The sequence below is a fragment of the Notamacropus eugenii genome, chromosome 3 (genome assembly GCF_028372415.1).
Source record: "Notamacropus eugenii isolate mMacEug1 chromosome 3, mMacEug1.pri_v2, whole genome shotgun sequence".
NCBI classification, from domain to species: Eukaryota; Metazoa; Chordata; class Mammalia; order Diprotodontia; family Macropodidae; genus Notamacropus; species Notamacropus eugenii.
In genome coordinates, this window is record NC_092874.1 from 159,504,408 (window position 1) to 159,530,394 (window position 25,987).

General features: G+C 34.6%; 1 protein-coding gene across 9 annotated transcripts in view; it reads right to left on the reverse strand.

Moving 5' to 3' along the window:
• Positions 1 to 25,987, reverse strand: part of CACNA2D1 (calcium voltage-gated channel auxiliary subunit alpha2delta 1) — a 691,308-nt gene that overhangs the window by 114,220 nt on the left and 551,101 nt on the right. For all 9 annotated transcript variants that reach the window (XM_072653215.1, XM_072653214.1, XM_072653213.1 and 6 more), the window contains 3 exons: positions 22,242 to 22,311; positions 20,227 to 20,277; positions 18,105 to 18,204 (listed from right to left, as the gene is read on the reverse strand). In XM_072653215.1, the coding sequence (XP_072509316.1) occupies positions 18,105 to 18,204; positions 20,227 to 20,277; positions 22,242 to 22,311 (221 nt within the window). The remainder of the gene's footprint in view (positions 1 to 18,104; positions 18,205 to 20,226; positions 20,278 to 22,241; positions 22,312 to 25,987) is intronic.

Here is a 25,987-nt window from a genome sequence, read left to right on the forward strand (position 1 = left end):
ATAATATTTGAGGAAAGTTTAACATATATATATATATATATATAAACATTATATAAATGTTTACTGTGATGATGATGTCTAGGAGGAAGAGGATATGCTCACCTCATTCATTCAACAGATGAAGAAACTGAGGCTCATAGAATGGGAGGTGGCTTTTCAGTGGTCAAACAATGAATAGGAGTCCATAAAGAATGATTTAAAGGAGAAGAAAGGAAATGTTCAAAGAGCACCTGAACCAAAATATCAACTTCAACCATGACTGCATATGCAGGATAGCTTATGGAATTCTACCTTCAGATTCCCTATTGCGTTTTGCTATTCAAATGCATTTCAAAGAAGATAAATAGATACTCTAAGATAATCTGATAAAGGAAACAATTTTTTCCCATTGGAGACATTTTAAAAATCTATTGTGACGGCAATAGCATAGTCCCAGAGTTATTTATGCAATAAACCAACATATGAATACATTCATTCGATTGCTTTGTCTTTTTTTACTTACATTACTGTGTTATAGAAATAGGCAATATAAAATGTCCATCACAAGATAATGTTTGCAGGCCCTTGTTCCTCACTCCTCAAAGTGCTGTCCTCCAAAAGTGATTTTCTTCAATACGTAATTTATTGTAAATTTAGCATCAAATGATAATGAAATCAATTAAACTTGCATTTGCAACTAAGAAAACTTCTAAAAGCCTTGAACATAAAGCTAGCTGTAGTGATTACTACTTTCCTCTGTTTCCCTCCATTATCTGCCACCCTATGAACTCTCTCTCTCTTCTCTCTCTCTCTCATTCTCTCTCTCTCTCTCTTCTCTCTCTCTCTCATTCTCTCTCTCTCTCTCTCTTCTCTCTCTCTCTTCTCTCTCTCTCTCATTCTCTCTCTCTCATTCTCTCTCTCTCTCTCTCTTCTCTCTCTCTCTCATTCTCTCTCTCTCATTTTCTCTCTCTCTCTCTCTCTCATTCTCTCTCTCTCATTTTCTCTCTCTCTCTCTCTCTCATTCTCTCTCTCTCATTTTCTCTCTCATTCTTTCTCTCTCTCTCTCTCTTCTCTCTCTCTTTCTCTCTCTCTCTCTTCTCTCTCTCTCTCTTCTCTCTCTCTCTCTCTCTCTGTCTCTCTCCTCTTTTCTTCTTTTCTCCTCTCCTTTCCTCTCCACCCTCACAGGCACTATATATAATGATAACCTGGTTCTGCTTTTTTCATTTCACATTATATATATATATATATGTTTCCTCCATCTTTCTTTATTCTTCATATTTTTCATTACCTACAATACAATATCCTGATACAATGAAACCTGTTGGTTTTTCCTATTTAAATGTTTCTCTTGGTTTCTGTTACGAGTTCAGCCATTCTAAAGTTATTTGGCATCTACAAAAATCTAACATCTCCATTCTAAGAAGACCCACAACAATATATCGCACTCCTTTAACTAAAGTGAGGCTTGTATTCACAATTGGTGTCGAAATAGAACAACAACAACAGAAAAGAGACACTGGCAAGGGATAACTATAAAACCTGAAAATTGAATATATCCATCCCTAGATTGACTCTATTTTTAATGACAGGAATATCAAAACAGATTTAAAAGTAATGTTTGTGAAAACTGAGGACTAGGAAAAAAGGCTATCATTGCACCAAATTTTGTTTTATATTGTTCATGTTTAAACTTGGCTTTCATAAACTATAAACAGAGATATAATTCTCAATAATTCTCTGTCTTAATATGAAATTATATAAGCCAAAATTTGTTTGCTTTTATAGAGTAATGATTTAATCTGATTGAATTTCTGGAATAAAAACCTTTGAACAATAAAAGTTTTGCTCCACGCTGAAATCATATTGGATGATTATAGAATTTTCTGTTATAACAAGCTCTTCCTCACAGTAGGATTTTAAAATCATGATCAAGAAAAATCCAGGCAATATTGGAAATAATAAAGAATTATTATTTGACATGGTAGAAAGATAAGAGATAGAGACAGGACCTGTGAGCTCACTGATGGAACTCGCAGAACAAGAAACTCCTCCTACAGATCCAAGTCAGCACCTTCTCTGCAAATTACGGTCCTGCACAGTTGGCTCAGGGTCCTAAAATGTTAATGACTTGAGTCACATGGATAATGTATGTTAGAGAGGGAATATCCTTTCTGGTTCCAAGGCCAGCTTTCTCTTTACTCTTCCTTATTTCCCTGGACATGGTATAAAGATGCACTTGAAAAAGATATATACCACAATCTAAGATTTGCTTAAAGTCAAGAAGACTCATCTTCCTGAGTTCAAATCTGGCCTCAGACATTTACTAGCTGTGTGACTGGGCAAGTCACTTTATCCTGTTTGCCTCAGTTTCCTCATCTGTAAAATGAGTTGAAGAAGGAAATAGCAAACCAGTCCAGTATCTTTGCCAAGAAAACCCCAAATAAGGTCACAAAGAGTTAGATACAACTGAAACAACTGAACACAATGAGTGTGTGTGGGGAGGAGGGGGAAACGAAGAGACTGACTTCCTTGCCTTCCCCAATCATGTTAATATCCTAGGAGGTCTGTTATCCAACACACCTGAAGGCAACCTTCTCGTTTCTTGAGTGAGCTGGAAAGATGCTTAATTACAGCACTGCATATAAATTAAATCTTATAACTATCTCATTCCTTAACTAGAAAATATTTTGCAACACATTTATCTCACATATATCTTATTTGTACAGAGTGGTTTTTATATATTTTTTTCCATTAGAGTATATGTCTTGGCAGAGATAGTAGAGCAGTTTACCATTTCTTTCTCCAGCTCACTTCACAGATGAGAAAACTGAGGCAAACAGTTAAGACACTTGCACAGGGATACACAGCTAGCGTACCTTCTTTTTGTTCCCGGTGCTTAACAGTGTCTTGACATAGAACAAACATATATGTTTGATAATTTGCTGAACTGATATACACATGTATGTATACACACATATGCATACTCATAATATTCAAATGTATTAAAATTCATTTCAATGGAAATGAATTCAAACGAACATGATTATGTCGTATTTCTGGTATATAAGTGGTTTTATGTCAGACAATCTTCAGCCCTAGGTTAATGTCTACTGTCAATGAGGAATCATAAGATGAATGGGAGATCTCTCTCTCTCTCTCCCTTTGTATCTCTGTCTCCCTCTCACACATACAAACAATCATATCCAGGGCTTAAAGCATGGAGAATTTTATATACGTCATTTAAGCCCTGGTATAGAGGTTTTATGAAAAGCAGAAGTGGAGAATGATGAACAATGATCAGAAGTCATCATAAGCACAGTGTCAAAATGTGAGATAGTGGAACTCTCAACATTAAAACTTTAAGTTCTATTTTAGTTTTCTTGGCACCTAAATGGCATATCTGAGGCTGAATAATAAATCTTCAGTTGGGCAAGTGGGCATTGGAAACTTTTCTGAAGGATCAGGTTGTGAGTAGCTTTAAAAGGTAAGAAGGAAAGCCTGGGCCACTTAAAAGAAATGTCTTTCATAGTAGTTAAAGATAATAGCAATTTAATAAATGATTTCTACTGTATTTGGAGGAAGCTACATGAAGTTTGAAAAACAGGTGTCAGTGTGTGTGTACACATGCTACTACATGAGTGTTTTGTTTCATTAGAGAAAGGTGGTATAAGGTGTGGCTGATAATATGATTATGTATTTAGGTTTGGAAGGGGCTTTTTAGAAGGCAACCAATTCAGCCTCATCAATAATTCAAAGTCAGGGCAGCTTGGTGATTCAGTGGATAGAGTGCTGGGTTTGGAAATAGGAAGGCATCTTCCTGAGTTCAAATCTGGTTTCAGACATTTACTAGCTGTGTATTCCTGTGCAAGTCTCTTAACTGTTTGCCTCAGTTTTCTCATCTGTGAAGTGAGCTGGAGAAAGAAATGGTAAACTGCTCTACTATCTCTGACAAGAAAACCCCAAAACAGTGTCACAGAGAATCAGACATGACTAAAGAACTAACTAAAAAGTTAGTCTCCTATCTGGAAAAGTTGAAAAGGGGAAATGGGTAGGACATTAAGCTGCAAGCGGGTTTTGAAGAAATTATTAAGGAGTTTAATATCATCATTAATACTGTAAGTCATAGGTTAACTTGGGGTCTCTGATTTTTAAAAAGTATTTTGTTAACTCCAATGATTTGTTTCCTTTGTAATCCTATGTATCTTAATCTATTAATAAAAAAAAAAATCATTCTTAGAAGAGCCCATGACTTCCCCAGATTTTCAAACAAGTCTATGATACTAAAAAGTGAAGTTATATTTCAATTTACTGTTAGAAGTGAAGTAAAAAAGAAAAAAGTATCTATTTTAAGTGGCAACTGATTACTGGGATTCTTACGTTCTTCACATATTATAATTAACTTTGTAATCTTGTCTTCCCCTTACCAGCCTCACAATATGGATTAAATATGTTCAATTTAGATGTAACTTTGGGGTAATTTAGATATGTTCTTATATATTGAAAAAAAGTTGACCCATCCATCACTAAATTTATCTGATTGGAAGGGGCTTGAATTGGTTTTTCTTTTCTGAACCTATGTGCCTTGTCCATAGTAGATGCATTGGGCCCAAACAGAAATGGCATATGAAATTAACAAATACAAGAGTTTAAATGAAATCCTGTATCTTCTGTGGCATATTATTCATTTTTTACAGATGTCAAAATATTAAAGAGCTCATTGCAATCTCAGGAATGTAAGCACACACGCTCATTCATCCATTATATAGTCAAGAACAGAAGGAATGATAAGCACAGACAAGTTTTGGCCACGAGATGGCACTGCAGGAAAAATCAAAATGCCTAAAGCAGGGGCTCCAGCAGCCTGATGCTGAAGGTGTGTATCATTTTCCAGGGTTGCCTCTTTTTCCAATGAAAATGTCAAGCAATGTAAATTCTTATGAATGTCACACATTTTTTCATTAAACTCAGATTACTTTTCTGTATGCCTCCTTTTTTATGCCTTATTTAAATTCAAAATAATATAGAATACTTCTGCTAAAAACTATAGGAGATTAAGCAGGGAAATTTATGTTGGTGTAGGAAATATATATGCATATTATAAAAACATTTGCATCCATATGTGACCACGTTGACAGGAAAAGAGAGTCTGACAAATTACTCTTTTAAAATGTTGATATGACTTCTGTTTGAAGTTTAGTCTAGACCTGTATTTTTAATCACTGTAAGAAGTTTCACAACATAGAAACTTGCTCCAAAATTTCAATTGGATTATTCTAAGATAATGTCTTTGAAATCTGCTTGGGAGTATTGGATTGGGGTCTGCCTGACTCTTGATCCTGGAAACATTTCACCATGCTTTCTCTCCTCCACTAAAATCACATAATTAATTCTTATACCTTGTAGCTTTGAAGTACCTGGATACATAACTCAGTCTTACAGTACAAATACTATTGAAATGGATTTTATCTGTTGAACACTTAAGACAAAGTATTAACAAGACTAAATAATACATAAGAAATACAGATTTTAAAAAATTCAGCTAGCGCAATGCAAACCATATAGGGGTAAAATTGCTGCTGAATTTTCAACTGACTAAGAATGGATGTTATTAAATTATCCTCAAAACTAACACAGCTTGAAGAACTAGTTATACTGATGTGTTAATAAAAGAGATTCCTTCTATGGTACTATGTCCAGTTAGAGATAACCTCATAAAGAACCACAGATAAATAAATAATTAAGATCAGATCTATAATAACAAATGAAACAAAATAATAAACAAGGCATACACAACTTTGAGAAGTATAGGAAGGGCTAATATGCAAATGTTAGTGAATATCACCATGGTTTAAAGGGATGAATGTTGGACTTGGAAACAAAAGATCTATGTTACAATCTAAGGTCAACAAATTTAAATATTTGTGACCATGGGCAAGTGACCTCCATGGTCTTCTGCTTCCTTCTAATCTCTAACATCCATTCGTTCTCTGCTGCACTATAATTAATTTCATAACCTATAACCAGAGGTATATAAAATGGGTCTAAACAGCAGCAAGAAAGATTTAAAGATGTAAGAAGAATTTTTTGGTAATAAGGGTTGGAAAACATAGTTGTTTCATCATTCCAGTTAGCAGAATTTTGCTACTGAATTAATAAGAATCAGAGACAAGTGTTTAATTTCTTTAAAATTAAAAATCTTTACAACAAATTATAGTCAAAAAGAAAATAAAAGTCATTTATGATGAATACATTGGATTAAAATTTAACATCCAATACATAAGCAACTACTAAAATATACAAAGGTCACTTCCAGGCTACAATAACTAAGTGGTCAAAGGAAGGGCATATTCTTGCAAAAAAGAAAACACTAATTACTTGAAGACATTCTTACTAATAATCAAACAGAAAGAAGTTAAAATAATCCTGAAATACTAGTTCATACTCATCAAACTAGCAAAAATAATTAAAGAGGATGAGATTCAATACTGATCAGCTTAAATTCAATTGAATTCAATAAATGTTTGCTATTTGCTAGTTAAGTACTAGGGATTTTGTGCTAAGTACTAGGGATATAAAGAGAAAAATTAAGTTTTCTACCTTAACAAGTTTTGTTCATTTTGCCAACAAAATAAATGCAGATAAGTAAATATGAAAAAAATTGCATGTACAAATTTTTATGGAATGGGGACATAATTAACAACTAGGGATATTGGTGAAGGTCTCATTAAGAAAAGACACAAGCTAAACATTGATGGAATTAATTGTCCACAGGGGAAGAAGTGAGGAGGGCAAATATCCAGGTGTAGGGACAACCTGGGCAAAAATACAGATGTGGAAAGTGAAAGTTTTATCTAGAGAACATCTAATAAGCCAGTTTACCAAGTATGTGAAATTTATGAGGGACAAAGATATGAATTCAATCCGGAAAGATCTTTTTCAGCTAGACTATGAAAGCCTTCAAATGCCAAGCAAAAATAGTTCCATTTTATCCTCCCTTGGCATTAGAGAGCCAGTCACTGAAGAGGAGAATGATATGGTCAGGCCTATGCCTCAAGAATGTCAACTGTAGTTTTTCGAAAGGCGAATGGGATGAACTTTTCATGGAGACAAATTAAGAATCTATTTCAGTAATCTGAAGGAGAGGTGATAAGAGCCTAAACAAAAGTAGTTAGATTGGGGAGAAACAAAGATGGGAAATATTGTGGGGTAAAATCAACATGACTTAGCATTTGAATGGATATGGAAGGAAAAGAGAAGGGTCAGAGATGAGTCCTTTATGAACTGGGGTTATTGCCATGAATGGAAACAGAGAAGTTAGGAGAAGGTTTGGGAGAAAGATAATAATAAATTCAATTTTGGACATATTAAGTAGAATTTGCTTACGGGAAAATCAGAGGGAGATGTCCTACGTGCAGTTAGAGATGCAGGACTAAAGCTTAAGAGAAAATTAAGGGCTAGATGTAGGGGATTCTGGAGATATCGGCAAATATCTGATAGAGGATTGCATAGTTATCAAGACAGAGTATAGAGGGAAGTGGAGAAATTCCAGATCAGAGCCTTGGTGGAGACTCATGAATAAGCAGCAAGAATAGGTGATAATCCTGCAAAGGATATTGAGAAGATTTTATCAGACAAGTAGGAAAAAACAATCATGGAATACCATTTCTAATATGCAAATTTTGCAAAACAAAATTATAATAAATCAAGCGGATAAATAAACTCAATGCATAAAGATAAATTCAGCAGGTAAAGGGGAGAGAGAAGGTTTTGGGAAGAAGAAACTGTGAAGAAAGGCACTGAGGTGGGAAATCAAAGGGCACATTCAGTTGTCAGAATGATACAATTTGACTGGAGTATATTGCACCAAAACTTTTGCGCAGAGAAGGGACATGATGAGAACTGTGCATAAGAAAATATATTCTAGCAGAGGCACAAGAAAAGTATGGACCACGGGAAAGAGAGAGAATAGAGGCACCATTATTATAATTTATATGTAATAATATTACGTGTAACATTATATCATTATATTATGTAATAATATTATTATAAGACTATGGAAGGAATGGGGGTGGGTGATAAGAGCTTCGACTGACTACATGGTGTTCTTGGGAAAGGGGCAAACTTGAGACAAGACTAAATACCAGACTCACTAGCAAGAAAGCCTTGGTAATGAACTGATACATACAGTTAGTGAAGGCAAGTGATAGCAAAAAATAACACCAGGATTTCAAACAAAATGGATGAATAAAGTTAAGAATGGTGGGTTTAGGGAGAAAATAAGCTTGGTTTCGAGTATTAGATTGAGGCAGCGATGAGAAACCCAAGTAGAAATATCCCAAAGTCAGTTGGAGGTCAGGGTTAGGAGCAATGAAGAGACTTCCAAGTTGGGAAATAGAGATTTGGGAGTCATCTGCATAAAGTTGGTAACACAGGAAGTAAGTGAGATTGTTAAAGGAGTAAGTAAAAGGTCAAGGATAGACCAATATTAGGATGTCAAGAAGAGGAGATGAACTTAAAATTTGCTTATCTAATCATAATTTTTGTATTATTCAACCTTTCTCTATGCCTTATGATCCTTAAACCTGTTCTTTGTCTTCTCCATGACTTTCACCCTTCAGTTCTTTGGCCATTTTTACTGGCTACTTTCCTTTTCCTTCCTTATCTCATTCTCTTGGTCAGTCAGTTCAACTCTACACTATTGTACACACTCAAATCCCTTATCCCCTTCTCTTATCACTGACAACACTTTGCAAAACCCCACCAAGGATTCCTCTCGTTATCTGGCTCCTTCATTCCCATTTACATGCTGCTAAGTAGAAGTGGTGAAAAATAAGCAAACTATGCTAACTGGGTCCAATACAAAATTTTATTCCATTATCTCAATTTATACTAATAGCAAAATCTGTGCATTCAGCACAGCACTTGGCACACAGAATGCACGTAATAAATTTTTATTGCCTGACTGATTGATTTGGCCCTCAGCAAGGCAATCCTTTTTCAGCTCCCTAATTGTCCCATAGGGACTATTCCAAGCTGTTTTATCCCTCCTTAATCTTCCCATAGCAACCTCTCCCCAAAATCTGATATGTAGTTATAGGAAAATGGAAAGGGGTAGTGGAAAGTAAGAAATTTAAGATGCCCGAAACAAAGAAGGAATAACTATTGGAACACAGTCCAGGAGGGAGGGGATGGTATCAAGGCTCCAGGTAAATTGATCAAATTTAATATGCAATATGATATCTTTTGTGACCAGAGTGGAGAAATAATGTGTTGGGAAGGTTTGTATAATTTAGAAGAAGAATCAAGATATCCTTTAGTGGCTGATGAAGTCTTTGGCACAAAACTAAGGACATTTTTGACATACATTTCAGAAGAGAAAGGTAGACATAGAGGGAATGAAATATGTCTTTAAGAATCATCTGAAAATGTGATCAGGGTTTTTGGATTGAGTCTTAAGACACAGTAATGATGAGCTCTTGGCCAGAGATGGAATAGATCTAATAAAGGTCACTAAAATCCTATTTGCTTAGAGATGTGCAAATCTGATGAGGAAGGTTTTAAATTGAAATGGAGGGAGAGAGAGAAAATTGCCTACATAGATCCACTAAACCAGGTACCAGAGATGGTGGGTATGACATAGGAAGGATATCAGGCCAAATATGCATATAGATGTAGATAGCCACACACATATGTATATAAGCATGTATGTGAGTATACATACACACATAGATACATACACTTATGTGGGTATGTGTGTGTGGAAGGAAGGAGGGAGGGAGGGAGGGAGAGAGGGAGGGAGGGAGAGGGAGAGAAAGAGGAAGAGGGAGAGAGAGAGAGAGAGGGAGGGAGAGAGGGAGGGAGGGAGGGAGGGAGAGAGAGAGAGAGAGAGAGAGAGAGAGAGAGAGAGAGAGAGAGAGAGAGAGAGAGAGAGAGAGAGAGAAAGAGAGAGCAGATTTCCAAAAAGAGGGGTGGCAGCAAAACTTTGATGGACTTAGATGTCGACATGTAAATGTACAGGGTACTGATGACATGTAAAGTCAATTTAAGCTCATAATTCAAGATAGTAAATTTAACTTCATAGACATGACTGAGTTTTGTAGGATAAATAATCAGAAACCCCACCACCATTATAGGCTATAAGAGTATTTCCATTTTCTCACCATCTATTGTGAATATGTTAGAGATTTCCAAAATTTCCTCTATACTTAATTCTTAAGTACTGTGAAAATATCTTTGGTGTACCACGTACTTAAAGTAAAAATATTTACCATGCTTGTCAACACCTTCCTACTAAATCTTTCTTGTTATATATTGGGAAAGTCATTAAGTTACCATCTAACCATTTTTTCTTTAAGTTAAATATCCCTTATTCCTTTACTCTGTCATCACAGTCCATTTAATTTATTCCTTTCATCCTAACTTATAATATCTTATAGCGTTTAAAATGCATAGAATGAAAATTGACTCAATCCAAAGAGAACATTACTTAAGGTGGGGAAGAAGATCTCTCTGAGTAACTTCAATTATATTGCCCTTCTCTTTCTTTCAACATCCTATGTAAGATGGTTCCAAGTTGGGCAGGCTAACTGGAAGAAACTATTTTATTTTTAAAAAATAATCTGACTTCCGTCAGTAATAATCAACTCTCATTTATCTGTTCAGTAGGAAGGAAAGAATGTGGTGTAAGACAATTATTGCCACAAAGCATTCATATTTGGATTTGGAAAGTGCTGGCACTGAAATTTCAGTACCTATGTGCCTGACTCAAATCCAATTCACTTACAAGTCAAGACACCACCCTCCTGATGCCATTGGTCTTCTTCGAGAATGAAAGACGCACAACAATACTATGTGCTTCATATCCTGGAGAACCTACTTCTACATGCTTCAAAGAAAGTACTGCACTTACATTGTGAAGAATAATTCAGAATGAGCTGGAGAGAGGTTATTTAGTTTATCAGATCTTCTTCTGCCAACCTACCCACCCTACCCCATCCAGAAATGCTTCTCCAACTGATATATAACAACACTTAGAAAAAACAATGAAAAGTTTTGCATCTGGTTTTCATTCTTTCCTTGGGGTGAGAGCGAGGGCAATTAATTATTTTTATTTAAAAGTCTTCTGGACAGGCTGCATAGTTAACAAGAGGCAAGTTGAGAATAGTATTTACTTTATAACCTATACTCCTTAATCATATCTACAATTTTGAAATTTTAAGCAATTTGGAATTGATATTTACTGAGGATAATCTTTAATTCTGACAATTATTTTTAATGAGAAAATTACTTAGATGTCATCTTGTGGTGATAAAGTGAATAAAGCACTGGGCTTAGAGTCAGGAAAATCTGAGTTTGAATCCTGACTGAAACTTATGAGTCATGTGATCATGGACAAGTCATTTTACCTTCCTTAGCCTCAGTTTCCTCATCTGATAATTGAGAAGGTTGGACCAAATGGCCTCTGAAGTACCTTCTAAATCTATGGTCTTATAAATGGTAATATCACTAGGAGATCTAAGAATGTCTCTTGAGTGCTGCCGGCTCTTCACAGTTTACTCTGACCCTAAGATCTTTTCTGCTCATGTTACTTAGTCACCTGAGCATAAACCGATTTTTACACTTAGGAATCAGACTCTTGATTTTTACTGCAATTCATCTTAGATTTCCTGTGCGTTTGAAAATTTGTCTTCATAAGGCTCTCTGCACTGGAGAAGGAAATGGCAAACCACTCCAGTATCTTTGCCAAGAAAACCCCATCGGGGTCCTGAAGATATGAACATGTCTAAAAATGACCTAACAATAACATCAACATTCTCATCCTGTCTTCATCAAACCCGGAATCATCCTATGAAGCAAGAGCTGGACAGCATCTTGGCAGGGAAACTGTCAAGAGGGCTTGTGTATATATTGGATTAGACATCCTCTGAGGTTGTTTCCAACTCTGAGATTCTAAGAACTGGTCAACCATGCTTTAGTAAGAAAGCTAAAATGGAAGGAACTTGGAGGCAGAACATACCAAGATAGTTGTTTTTTGTTTTAGTAGTTTGCTACTCAAGCAGGCAACAGTAGATGCAATGACTAGGAGGTGAAAAAAGAAACTGTATAGGAGTAGGCGAGTCTCTTAAAAATATATTTTCTGCTTTTAAAGCAGTTGGAAGTTTGGGCTTAGAAAGGTGGAAAATATCAATGAACTCTGCAGACTGTATCATTGCTACTTTTTGATGTTTATTTTATACTTAAACTTGGGAGTACTATCTCCTGTCTCTAGATAATTCTTTATGTATACATGAGAGGAATCTGTAATTCTGTCAACTGATATAGTCACTTACAAAGCCAAATAATGCATTTTCAAATAAACACATGGGTATGCTTGGATCAGGCAGACTGGTCTACAAAGGACCTTGAAACAAGGATATTTCTTTTTTTTTACCCTGGCTGTCAGTGGGAGTGTCAAAGGAAGAATTCAGAGCTGGAGAAGGAATATGCTTTAGGAATACATAGTTCCCCAATACATTTTCCATTTATCTGCTCTCATTTACTACACTAATTTGCACTACGAACAATTGGGCTTTGGCTTATTAATCTGTGGAGAAAATATATTTCTTTTATTTTTTCTGAGTATAATTAAAAAAGGTAGCATCTCTGACTTGTCACTATTGTAGCTGTTGTTCAGTAGCCTGGCATCTGGGGAAATACTTGGGGACACTTTGTTGTAAAGGCAGTTTCATTTGAAGATGTCAACAATATTTTCTAGGACATTATGAATATGACATTTTTCATCTGCCGCTACTTCCAGGCAGACTTTAGAGGTTGTATATTGCAGCGGCATCCAAATTCCATAGCACAAAGTTGCTCCTAAAATACCTAGAGAGGCCATGGTATTTCACATTTATTTTCTAGGTAAGAAATCCATGATTTTATTGGATCTTTTCTGATGTTGTGTAATGTTAGAATGAATGACAAAAAGCCCTACAGTGCTGACCTTTAACATAGTGGTTTTAACTAGTTCGTATTTGCCTTTCATCTTCCACAGGTTTGCAGGAGAGGTCTTCTAAACCCCCAGCCTACACACAATCATAAACAAATTACACTCCCCATGTCAACATTGGAAACCTAGTCTGTAAATCAGAGCATGCTGGGATTGAATTGCTGCCCCTATCATCTGCCATTTACTGCTATCAAAGCATATAACTGGATTAGCGGAAAAACTGCTATATTACTCTTACATTTAAGCTTTCTTGAACAGCAGGCTCTCTTTCAGCAACAAAGCACAGCCCTAGAGACAGCAGAAAAGCATATCCAGGAAGAGGATAGAGCAGTAACCCTGACAGCACTTAGGGGGTTCACGGAGAGCATGGCAATCATTCTTCTTAGAATAAATAAGAAATTTAAAAATACAAAACCAGAAGCAAGTAGCCAATTGGTATTTCTGGCTGTGGTTCATAAGGATCTCTGGGTGAGCTTTTTATATGACTGATTAAATTGTACTGTCACTTCTTAGGGATGATTGACAGGACTTTAAATCCCTACATCTCAGGTGTGAGTATGAAGAGCTTACATGAGGGCTTCGCAGGACAGCTTGCTGGAAGAGCTAAGTGGAAGAAAAACCCTCAGGTTAATTCAGCACCTCATTACCAGGCACTGCTGCAGCATGAAACACTTCAAGCCCTACTGTTGGTTTCCTGGTACAATCAAATTCTGGGGGGAATGGGTAAAATCACATTTTACAACCTTGAGTTTTAAATCTCCAGTTTCATAAAATTCTATTCTGTGATCATTAAACAAAGGGAATTAGAACATCCCCAAATGTAAAAGCATCCAGAATTCTTTTCTAGAGACAGTGTTTTACCTTTCTTTTAGAAGAATTTCAAATGTTTCTTCAATGTCTCTAAAAGCTTCAGCCTACTGTAATTCCCAATTAAAGCAAAGAATGCTATATGAAGAAGCCTACGGATTTATTCTTAAAATTCAAAATAAAGTGAGTCAACAGCAAACATTATAAAAAGAATCACTTTGTGTGTGTATGTGCATTTTTTTTGTTTGTTTAAATACATGAATCCACATCAATTCCAAAGCAGTGAAATATGGTGGTGAGACAAAGCAAATGTCAGTAAGAAAAGGACATGGCTGCCAACAGGTTACCTTGATATGGTTAAACCCTTTGCAAATATACTGGTGGTTATTTTAGTGCTACAGTGAGTCTCACGTTCAACATGAGCAAAAAGAGAACTGTTTCTTGATTACTGACTCAGAATCTCAGAATTGTCAGAGATTGCAGAGATGATCTAATCTAACTCGTACCTGAACCAACCACAACCAAAAAAAACTTCTGCACCATCTTACTACTGTCAGAATATACACTGGAGAGCAAGATCTGCAAGAGGTAAAGAATTCATACACATGTGACTTTTAACCTGGGTTTATTTCCAATAACTCCACACTGTGACTTTACAATGTAGAACAGTTTTCCCCAACCTTTTGCATACAAAAATTAAAAAAAAAACCCTAAATTACACATACTTCAATAACTCCAAAGCAAAAACAATCTTTTTCAAAAGAATTTCAAAGATCCTAGAGAAAACTTCCTATAGATTTGGGAAATTATTTATAAATAATGAATAAGAAAACACATTATTTTAATTTGCAATAGCTGGTTGAAGTATCCCAAATCAGCTGAATTCTCCCTTCTGTTTGCAAGTAACAAATTAAATGTATTTGTTCATTTTCAACAGACACAGTCAAGCTAAATCAAATAATTAAGGAAAGTCAAGTGGTAAGGATTTAAAAACTGTCAGAAAATAAATAAAGTAGAGTATGTTTTACTGATGAACAATTCCTTTTATTTAATTAAGGAAAACTCCAGGAAATGTCAAACGGTTGAATTGCTGATTTATATTTCTGGTAAAAAAATTTTTCCTCTTAGAACTACATTTTGGAGAAAAAACAACAGCCTTTATGTTATCACAAATTCCATTGTTCTCTGTCTTTAAAGCTGCCTGACTTTTATTGGGGAAATGTGGAACAAGAACGAATTACTAGCTATTGTGTGGGTCTGTCCTTCAGCATCCCTAAACCGCCAATTCCTCATCTATAACATGTGAAAAATAATGATCATAATGAAGAGTACCTTCAATACCACCCAATCTAGTTTCCTTCATTTGAAAGATGACAAAAAGTGAGATAGAAGTGACTTTACCAAGGTCACAGGGATAATAAGTAATAAAGAGAGAATTCACACTCTAATAAACTGATTCCAAATTCAGTCTGTTTTCCCCCCACTAAATATACTGCCCTTTTCCTCTTGCAGTACCTCTTCACAGTATGGGGATCTTCATTTTTTGCCTTTATAACCCCAGCAACTAGCTGGGCCTGGCACTTAGTAGGTGCTCAATAAATGCTTGTCGATGAATTGATTGGTGTGGAGGTGACCCTGAGTCTTCCAACGCTTTGCGCCATGGACTATGAAGCCTGACATGTCATTCTCAAGCTAGAGAGGCTTTCAACTCTGGATCTGATAATTGATTATGCCTATGCTCTGGTGCAGGGTGGTTAGTTTTTCATCCAAAGCAACTCTAGAATTTCCTCAGAGAGGTTTTCAAGGGGTGGCTCACAGCCCATAAGAATTGATAAATTAATAATGCCTGACTCCCTAGGTAGCATTAAAGATCACAGAATTAGAGCTGGAGGATACATTGGAGGTCACCTAGCCCAATTCCTTCATTGAGAAGTTAATTGAATTGCCCAGGGTTATACACATGGTAAGTGGCAGAGTTGGCCTCTGATCTCAGGTCCTCTCACTTCAAAGTCAGCTCTCTTTACATCTCTGGGATCTGGTGAAAAAGATACTTTAAAATGTGTGTGTGTGCGTGTGTGCGTGTGTGCGTGTGTGTGTGTGTGTGTGTGTGTGTGTGTGTGTGTGTGACAGAGAGAGGGAGAGAGACAGAGAGAGGGAGAGAGACAGAGAGAGAAGAGATTATGGAATGGATCCCTACCCTTCTTAGAATATTTTAAAGGCATAAAATATATATTACAAGAGAAACAAATTACATTTCAGTGCAATTATAAGAATGATGATAACAACCTCTATCACCACCACCACCATAATAATAGACCTGAGGTTAAGGACCCATATCTTAAAGAGTGATATGAATTTGCATTCACAACAAAATAATAATAAACATTAAGACTGTTTTAAAATTTTGGGATAGTTTTATTCAGACCTTTTTCTCCTATAGTCTAACTGCAACATGATTTTGGAAGTTAAAATGATCTCTGTTAATATTAGAGCCTGGCTTCTTACTTCATACAGTATCTAGTGGGATAAGAGAAGGTCTGTTTCATAAACAGGTTGTCCCAAAAGACCTAGTGCAGTTTTAAACTTAAAAGCTTAAATAGCTTAAAGCCATACTCACACTTCTGGGACATGATAAAGAGGCTATATTAGACATAACTAACAGTCTAATTCAATAACAGACAGCCTTCTCCAGTATGCTATTATTTCGAACAAATATTTCCTCTAGTTTAGAAGAGTCAGCCACATTGCCAGTGGCCTGAGACATTCCTGAGTGCAGCCAGAAAAAAATTAAAATATTTGGGGGAAATATTTAACAAAATAAAGCTTAGAGATAATGTCAATAGGTAGTTTTCTAAGTCAGTATACGGCTCACAGGGATCTCTATGAATGGACTAGTAGCTCCTATTTGGACTTGAGTTTGACACCCCTCCCTTGTTAACTCCTCTTTCAAAAGCACTGAGCCATCACCAGTTGTCTCAACTTTTGTCTTGCCACTGGACTTTGATGTCTCTGGGAGAGAGAGTGAGGCTGATGAGTACTCAGCTCTGCCTCCCTTAATTTCAATGTACTCGAAAGTCAGGACAACACCCTCACTATGTCAATGGTCCTCTTCAAGAAAGAAGGACCAAAACCAACAATTTCAGCAGCAAAATCTGATATCATATACACACACACACACACACACACACACACGCACATGCACACGCACACACAGAAACGCATGCACTGGGCTCAAAGTTGTGCACTCTAGATTTGAATCCCAGCTTCCAAACTTCTAAAAAGGTGAGACTGAGCAAGTGACCTGGTCTCTACAAACATTCCTCTTCTGAAGAAGGAAATATTTGCACTACTTAGCTCACAAGGTTTTTTTTTTTTTTCCTAAATGAAGCACTTTGTAAACCTTAACATGTTACCTAACAACAACAGTTCAGAGACAAAACATTGAATTCTAATGATCTCCACTTTCTGAGCAAGTATTTTCAGTAAAAGATTAATTTGGGACTTTTAGCTTTCACTCTCATCTTAATTGTATCAAGAAATATATATTGATGTGATCTTTTCATGCTCCTAGACTGTTCTAGAGAAAATCAGCATATGAGTAAAATATTTCAATTTTTCTTAGCATTTTCCTTCCATCTACGTGCTATATTTTTGGAGCCATATCCATTTGCAGATACACATCCATCATCAAAAAAAAAAAAAAAACTCGCATCAATACAAATCCATAAAGTACAATGTTTGTCAGGCATCTATCTATCCTTCCAATTTTCTCTTCCCCCCTTTTACTAAGGAGCAACAGCATATTATGGGATTTAAATATTAATGGGACCCTAAACATTACAAAGTTTTAAACAATGTCTTCCATGAGAATTACAAAATGGAATAATCTAAATTGGATTTTGGAGAAAAAAATCAGAGTATTGGAATGTACATTATCCACTGTGTTAATGGACTAAATTGTAACATTTTAAGAGCTAATCTTCATGGAAATTAATAACTTGCTAAAAATGAACATGAAGATGGCCACAGTACTACCAGGTGATGCCCCGACCAGAGGTAGTTTGAACCGAGGTGGAAGACCACCCGTTGTACTTGGAGATAAGAATATGACTACTGCTGGAGGTGAGATTATACCTGGGTTAGTGCATCTTGACAATTATGTGATTTCTTTTGAGTACTCAAAATTTCTATTATAAGCAAAAATTTTTTGGATGTATATGTGATAAAACTATGAAACTATTCTGAGTATACAGTTGCCATAGATAATATAAGTAGAAACCATTTTTGTTTGTTTTTTAAATAGAGGAAAAAGTAATCAGTTGATACTCACTGAAGCTACATTCACAAAATCATCATCAGAAAGGGTTTCCAGCATTTCAGAGACGGAAGTACGAATCAGCCTCAGAGTTAATCCACTGACACTTCCACTCCTAAAATAAACATGTAAACCATTTCATTAATGTTATTAAAACAGATATTAAATGAAATCTATAATTTCAGGAGTTATAACTAATTCAAGAAGTTTTTTTGAGGCTATCATAATTATTCAACATTTCTGAAAAGTAAATCACTGTAAAGGATATTTAATGGGAAAAATGTTAGCAAGGAAACTAATTTTTATTTACCTTTTTGTTCTACATAAAAGAAATTAGAATACAAGGATAATTTTGAATTCCTCAGTAGCTTCTCAAGCTACATGTCAAATAGGGATGCAGGGATTCACTATGGCATGTACATATTTTATATGTATTGTATATTGATGTATACACAAATGTTGCTGTTAATTCAATCAACTTTGTAAAAGTATATTTGCCTTAATTCTGTTTCTTAGAATTATTTTTGACAATTGCACATTGCTAATAGCTGTCATTTACCTTAATAATATAACTGTATCTCTCCCCCTGAAAACACTAGTTTACATTGCCATTTTAATTTAAACTACTACTCAGAATGCATAGTATGAGAAAACCTGAATATAACGTGAGCACACTATAGAATGCAACTTGATCTTTGATAGATCTAATAGATCAAGTCTCTTTTCCGGCTTGATCCTCCCTGGTTTCTGTGACATTTTATTTTACTGATTGATCTCTTATCTCTTTGAATACTCCATCTTTGTTTCCTTCATTGGCTCTTTTATCCTGACCTTTCCCATGCCGGTTCACTGGCTACCTAAATGCAGTCCTCCCTGAAATATTCTCTTGATGTCCTTCTCTCTCAACACTGACCAATGACTGGAGTCATAGTATGTAGTTCCCATACTACACAGTTGTAGTACCAATACTATGTATTTTTCATGTGCTTTTTTTTCCCTTTGGACAATTGAATTCAGTTTCTAGTCCTGTAATTGATTATCCTAAATCTAATACAAATGCATTTCCAAAACCATTCTTTCCAGAAAGAATAGATTTCATCAGCATTCAAGTTTGCTCTCAAGGAGTAGCCAGTATTGCTTAACAGTCTGAACCAGGATACAGATGGAATGAGAAGAACAGTCTAGCCAAAATAACATATCTTTATTTCATTTACACAAGAGACCTTGAGAATTCACATTCTAGCATTTTTTTCCCTTATCCGTTACTCTCCCTTATCTTTCTCAGTCTGGTTTATAAGCTTTTAGAGAGATAAATTGAACTAGTTTGCTTCAGGGCAAACTTTAAGTTGGGGAAAATTACAAATGTTCACAAAACCAGGTACGTGCCATTTCCCTGTATTTATAACATCAAATGCTACCTCTTCTAATGAGGCAAAAAGATCTAGGAATAGATTCCTTTTTCTCCAAGGTAAATTAATTTGGAGTTTTCCAAACTCATTTCCCTGATCCTTTAGTGTTCTTCTCATAAATCAAGCCTCTACTGTAAAAGAGATGGTTTTATGAAAACTGACTCTTCTGCTTCATTGGATAATGCAAAAAGAAATCCTCAATATAAATAAAAAACTTCATTTGTTTTAATTTCCCTGATGAGAAGGTCACATATAAAAATCCCCTAGCTTCTGAATTTTATTTCATTTTTATGAAATTCTGAGTATTTAACGTTTGCCAATTTTGGTAATAAAATCTAAACAAATGGATTAATGCTAGACTGTATGTGTAGTTGAAGCAATGTGGCTCCACGCATGTACTAAAACACATTCCCCCTGTTTTCAGAAATAAGTACTTACATAACTTCCATAATAGAGTTACTCAGGATACAGAATGAAAATTGAAAATGCAGATGTAGCTCATAGAAAGCTCACCTCTGAGCCAGGAACCACAGTCTTTAATTCAAAAGCAATTCTTTCAAGTCTCATAGGGTATGTTTTTTTTTTGAAGTATATAATTCCTTCCCTCTATATCCTTAACAATTACTCTAAATATTGGGTCTTTTATGATGTACCATTTTTCAGTTCTCTGATACAATAGGAACAAGGTCTTCATTCAAAAGAAATGTATGAAATATTAAAATACTCACACATCAACTAGAATAAGCATGTCTTTGGGAGATGCTGCTCCTTGGATATACCTGCAAAGGATATTTTTAAATATGAAAGGGGGAAAAAGTTTTACTAAGAATTGACTGAACTAAAAGGTAAAATCTGATCATTCAGCTTTGTACACTTAAGTTTACATAACTTAATTCAATGCAATTCATTTTGATTGAATTAAGAAAAAACAGTTACATGCTTGCTCTGTACAAGGACTATACTAAGTCCTTTTAAAGGGAAAAAAATAGTCTGTCAAAGATGTTGAATTGTATGAAGAGGGGGAAACAAAAATATAAAGTTAAGCTAATAAAAGCTACACATGGAATGATACATTTATTATTTATTATTATGTTATTTGTTATATTAAATATTATTTACATAAAATAAAATAATAAATATAACATATTATATAACATTAAATATTATATAAAATACATTATATTTAATAATTATTATTTATTATTTCAAAACCCACAAAAGTGGGTTTTAAAATCTCCTTTAACATTTAGAGTTGCATTTGTAAGTTAACACTACATAATTTATGTATGTCATGTCCATGGTTAAAGTTCTTCACAAAGGGAGGGGATTTCAGAAACTCTGAAATCAGGGTCACAGAGATGTTCATGCTGCCATTCCTCCAATATAGTACTCCCCATTTAATTTGTGTTTATTTTCAAGATATTATTTTTGTTCCTTATTCATATGAACCATGAGAAGAAGCATAAGATTCAATCCTCCAAATCCATTTAGGCAGACAACAGTATGAAATTGCATTATATTTAAATAATACCCTGAAGATAACAGCTTTAAAGGAGGATTGAAATTTAAGAATACTTTGAAGGAACAAGTAATATCACATAATGCAGTACATTTGCAAACACTAAAGACAGGAGGATGACGTTATAATTCTAAGTAAACTCATAATATATGCTTGTAATTTTTTTCCTACTTAACATGGTTTTGCATAGGGAGGGAAAATTACATTTAATTATCACAAAGTTGTAAAAAAAATTTTCATCAGTTGACGTAATTGACTTGGTCCTTCCTGTGTTGTAGTTATTAAGTAGTTACCATATGCTTCCTGAATTATACTAAATCAAATGGCAAGGGATGACTTTTGGGGTACATTGAGACCAGCTTCAGCAATTTAGGGGTAGAGATGACCTGTCTCTTGTCCATATCAATGCCCTCTTCTCTGGGGGGAGCTCTCTATGGAGATTCCTATGATTTAAAAAGCATCAATACTAGCATTGAATATAATCATTTAAACTCGTGTATCTGGTAATATTAAATGAAAAGGATCAATAATCCTAGTTCTCATGATTAGTTTTACCCCAATATTCTTTAGTGAACATAATTTATCATGCCTTTAACTGAACTTATGTTAGAAAGCCGCTCAAATGATTTACTGATTCATCATGTTGTTAGTCAAAATAATAGGGATAGGGATTGGCTCTGTACCTATGATTTCAGTGGTACTGGGAACTGCCATGTGAGGAAACTACATCTATTAATGCTGGTCAGCATGTTCTCCGTAAATTACAATCTTGGACACATGCTGAAAGAGTTGAGAATCTGATCTATTTACCCATGATCAAAGAGCCAATATATGTGAGGGACAAGACCTAACCTAGGTCTTCCTGACTTGATGGACAGTTTTCTACATGCAATGCCATAATCCCTCTATGCCAAAGTAATAATAACATCAATGCATATAGCACTTCAAGGTTTCTAAAGCACTTTCTAAACTCCAACTCTTTGAGACAGTATAATTATCTGATTTTATATATATAAAGACCTGAGGCTCAGAGAGGTAAAGTTAGAGCAGTTCATAATATTAATAAATATTAGAGTAGGCAACTGAATTCATCTCATCCTGATTCCTTAGGACTGGTGTTCTTCTCAAGATGCTACATTGCCTCTAATGGTGGCAGCAAAAAAGAACCTACTTTTCTACAAAATGGGCAATACTCTCTTGCTTCTTTTTTGCATGTTATCTTACCATGGCCTTCTGCGTACATCATAGAGATCAATCTTGTTTGGTGTTCGAGTTTTATCAACCCATGGAGAAGCTGAAAAAGGAAACAAGGCTTTATTAAACCAACATAATATATACACTTCAAAAGAAGTCTGTCTGCTGACAGATATCAAAAAAACAAAAAAGACTCAGAAGCATAAGTCCATATATCTGCTGCAGAGTTTGAAAGGAAAACAGCTTCTACACTTTCAGGGAAAATCACAAAGCTGTGCCAAAGGAAATCAATGAGAAACAATTTTTTAATATGAAACTGAAATGAACATTTAGACATGGTTCTTTTTCTGGGTACTTCTCAAAGACTGATTTCCCAGGTGCCCAAGAATCTTGCTATTTTTTACCATCACACATAGCCACCAGAAATCAAAGAAAACTTCTTTATACCACTAGTATCTATGTTTTCTTTTTATCTTTTCCAGGTTTACCCATTCAGAACATTTTTTAATGAGATTCACCTTTTAATCCAATATCATCATATTAAACCATGACTTTTTGGAACCATAAAATAAGAATGCCATTTAGAAATTAAACTGTTATTCTCAATAAGTATAGCTTGTAAATGTTAACAACTTGAAAATTTTCAATGAAAATAGTGGGAACATGAATGATGAGTTATAGAATATATACATGATTAGTCCTGTAAAATCTGTGACAATAAAATCATCTCCATATCATTGATCAATTGGAGTATCTGAGAATTATCACTGACTATGGGGAATTCTTTTTCCATCTGGAACCCATATAAGATATCCTGTGGGACAATAGTATATATCTCCACAAGAATGTATAGCCCTCTTAATTGCCATAGCCCAGTCACTGCTTCAGATTACATCTTCTTAATTGCTATTTCAATATTTGTTTGGTTTTTACATTAGAAATTAAGATATCACATCCCAAATGGGCTTGCTCCAAAGTAATAAATTTAAAAAAATCATTTTAAAATTGCTGACAAATAAGTTCCATTTTCTATCTATTGGTAGTCCTACTATCTAACCAAATTTTAAATGTTCTTGGGAAAGGATCAGTTACCTTTCATAACAAGATTTCTATGAACTTGCCTTCATCTTTACAGATTTTTTTACTGAGTTATGATGTGACATTACTCATAATCTTCCTTGACTATCCTTATAAAATATTTATTTTAATTGGCATTGCTATTAGCAAACACATTTCTTTGATTGGCAAAATCAAGTTTTTTCTGAGTAAGGTAATTTTGGGATCGTTGATGTGGCAAATATTTTACATCAGTTGACCTTTTATATCTTATTGTTATAATCAAGGTCAATAATTTTACCTTCTTCAATGTCCCATTTTAAAAAAAACTGTTCATTTGTTTGACTAGATTGATTTGAGGTGGTTGAAATTGTATTCAATGTCATCTTATCCATATTAATTCTTCTAATTTGATTTTGATATTGATATGAGTTTTAACTTATTGATAGTATGAATTCACACAGATAACTGATTTTATATGACTCTGATAATGTCATATGGTTATGAATTTTATAACATCATGATATCTGAGAAATCCCAGTTTTCTGTGACCCCAAATCAATGGAGGGACAAGATAGATAGGAGAAGGCTACAACATATTTTCAGTGGTGACTTACATAGAAGATGTGGGGCACTGTACATCATCAAAGACAAGTATGATCAGAAAATATTAAGAAGTAAGGGAGAATCATCCCTCTGATGGAATTAGACTGGATTAATGATCACAGTGTCAGACTGATACCCATAAGGTCTAAAATGATCTAAAAGAAAGACCTCCAGAGTACTGCATAGATCCTCGAGGGAAACACTATAATAGAACATGGCCAAGAGTCACACTCAGGAAGAGAAGATGTAGATGGATTATGACCTGCATAAATGGAAGTATTGCAGAATGACTGAAATATTGAAGTATTAAGAGAATTAATCTTTTGGGGGGAGGGGAGGAGAGATAAGATCAGTCATTCATAAAAATTTATTCTGTGTAGAAGGCTTTTTCTGTTTTTTTCCTCAATAAATAAAAGAATTAGAGATGAATTTGCCGAGACTTTGGATTTTATTGGATGATTAAGATAAAATAACACTCCAAGCATGACTTAAAATTCTAGGTCTAAAAAAAGTCAGTAATTGCAATATGTAAGTAGCTAAGTTGTGAAAGAATGTCCTCATTTTTAATTGTCAGCCTCCGATGGATAAAACAGCTTCAGGTTTAGATAAATTCCTGTTTGCTATTACTATTCATTATTATGGTTGATACAACTGACTGGCAGACTTGCCTTACTGTAATATTTCTTTTGAAGTATTAAAATTGAATAGCCTTAAATTACAGTAAAATTATGCATTTTAAGATTATGTAGTCCAAGTTCATCATGTTTCTACTGGACATGGGCAAGGCTATACTCCTATGGGAAAGTTGGTTTGTGGCTTTGATAAATGGTTCCATGAAAGAAGGGTTTAAAAATTTTAATTGAGATTTTTAGATTGTCATCATTTTCACTCATCCAAATTATTTCTGTCTAGATTCTTAGTCTCGATAGTCAATTAGAATTTCAATTTTAACTTTTTATGCAAAATAAGATCTATAACTTTTTTTAAAGAACTGAAAATGTTTTGGAGGTTACACTTTTTAGTATATCTAAAACTGAAACATTTTATATAGCACAAGGCCTTAGAAATTTATATAAAGGATTAACACAACTTTCACAAAAAGAAGTTAATAAGTAGTCTTTTGGCCACTATTGGGAAAAATCAAATTAGTTCATATTATGGAACAGTGAATGATTAAAATATGGATAAAAATTCATATTTTAAAATCATATTTTAATCACTCGCTCTTCCATAATATTATTATCTTTACAGGTTTTAAGTGATCATAATTTTGTGTTGAAATGGAAACATAATTACATCATCCATTTAATATGAAACTTCAATGAGAGAAGGATGTTGCTGACTATTATATGAATGCTGAAATCATAATAGATAATGTTTATGCTAGACTCCAACCACTCATTCAGTTACACCAGGAATCCATTTGGCAGTGATTCAGAATAAAAGCCATTGATCAAAATATGCAATCGATTAAATTTTTTTTACAAAAATAGTAAGGAGTATGCTCATTTCAGATGTTCAAGTCATTTTATTTAAAAATATGAATTTTGGGTGACTGGAATTCTGGGAGCTACAGGAATAGGAATAAGATCAACTCAGCCACAGGACACAGTATTTGTGATTGTTATCAGTCAGGTTCTTGTAGGAAGTATAGACTTTTCTCTTTTGTCATTAAAAGACTGTGGTTAGTTCAGTAACAGGTAAATCTATCAGGTTACCATTCTCTTTTATATGGCATCTACAGATGAGCAATAGCCCCAATATTTCCATAACCACACTCCCACTATGAGGTTGAACTTAAACTTTTTTTTAATACAAGGTAGTCTGCTTGTCAGATAGAGACAGGTGCTATACAAGTAATAGAAATATCAAGACTAATGTTAAATTGCATTTTAGAGTTTCTAGTTAACACAGCTAACAATTTAAAAAAGGCAGATGTCATAATTATTTGATGTTTGGGAATTATAACAAAAGTAGGGATGCATTGAAGATGTTTATCTTTTGTTAAGAATGCTTCTACATGAAATGAAAGCTAATTGAACAGTTAATAAGATCAAATTTTGATAACCACATTTTCCTAAAACATTTTTCAAATTTTTGCTATGAGAAGAGAA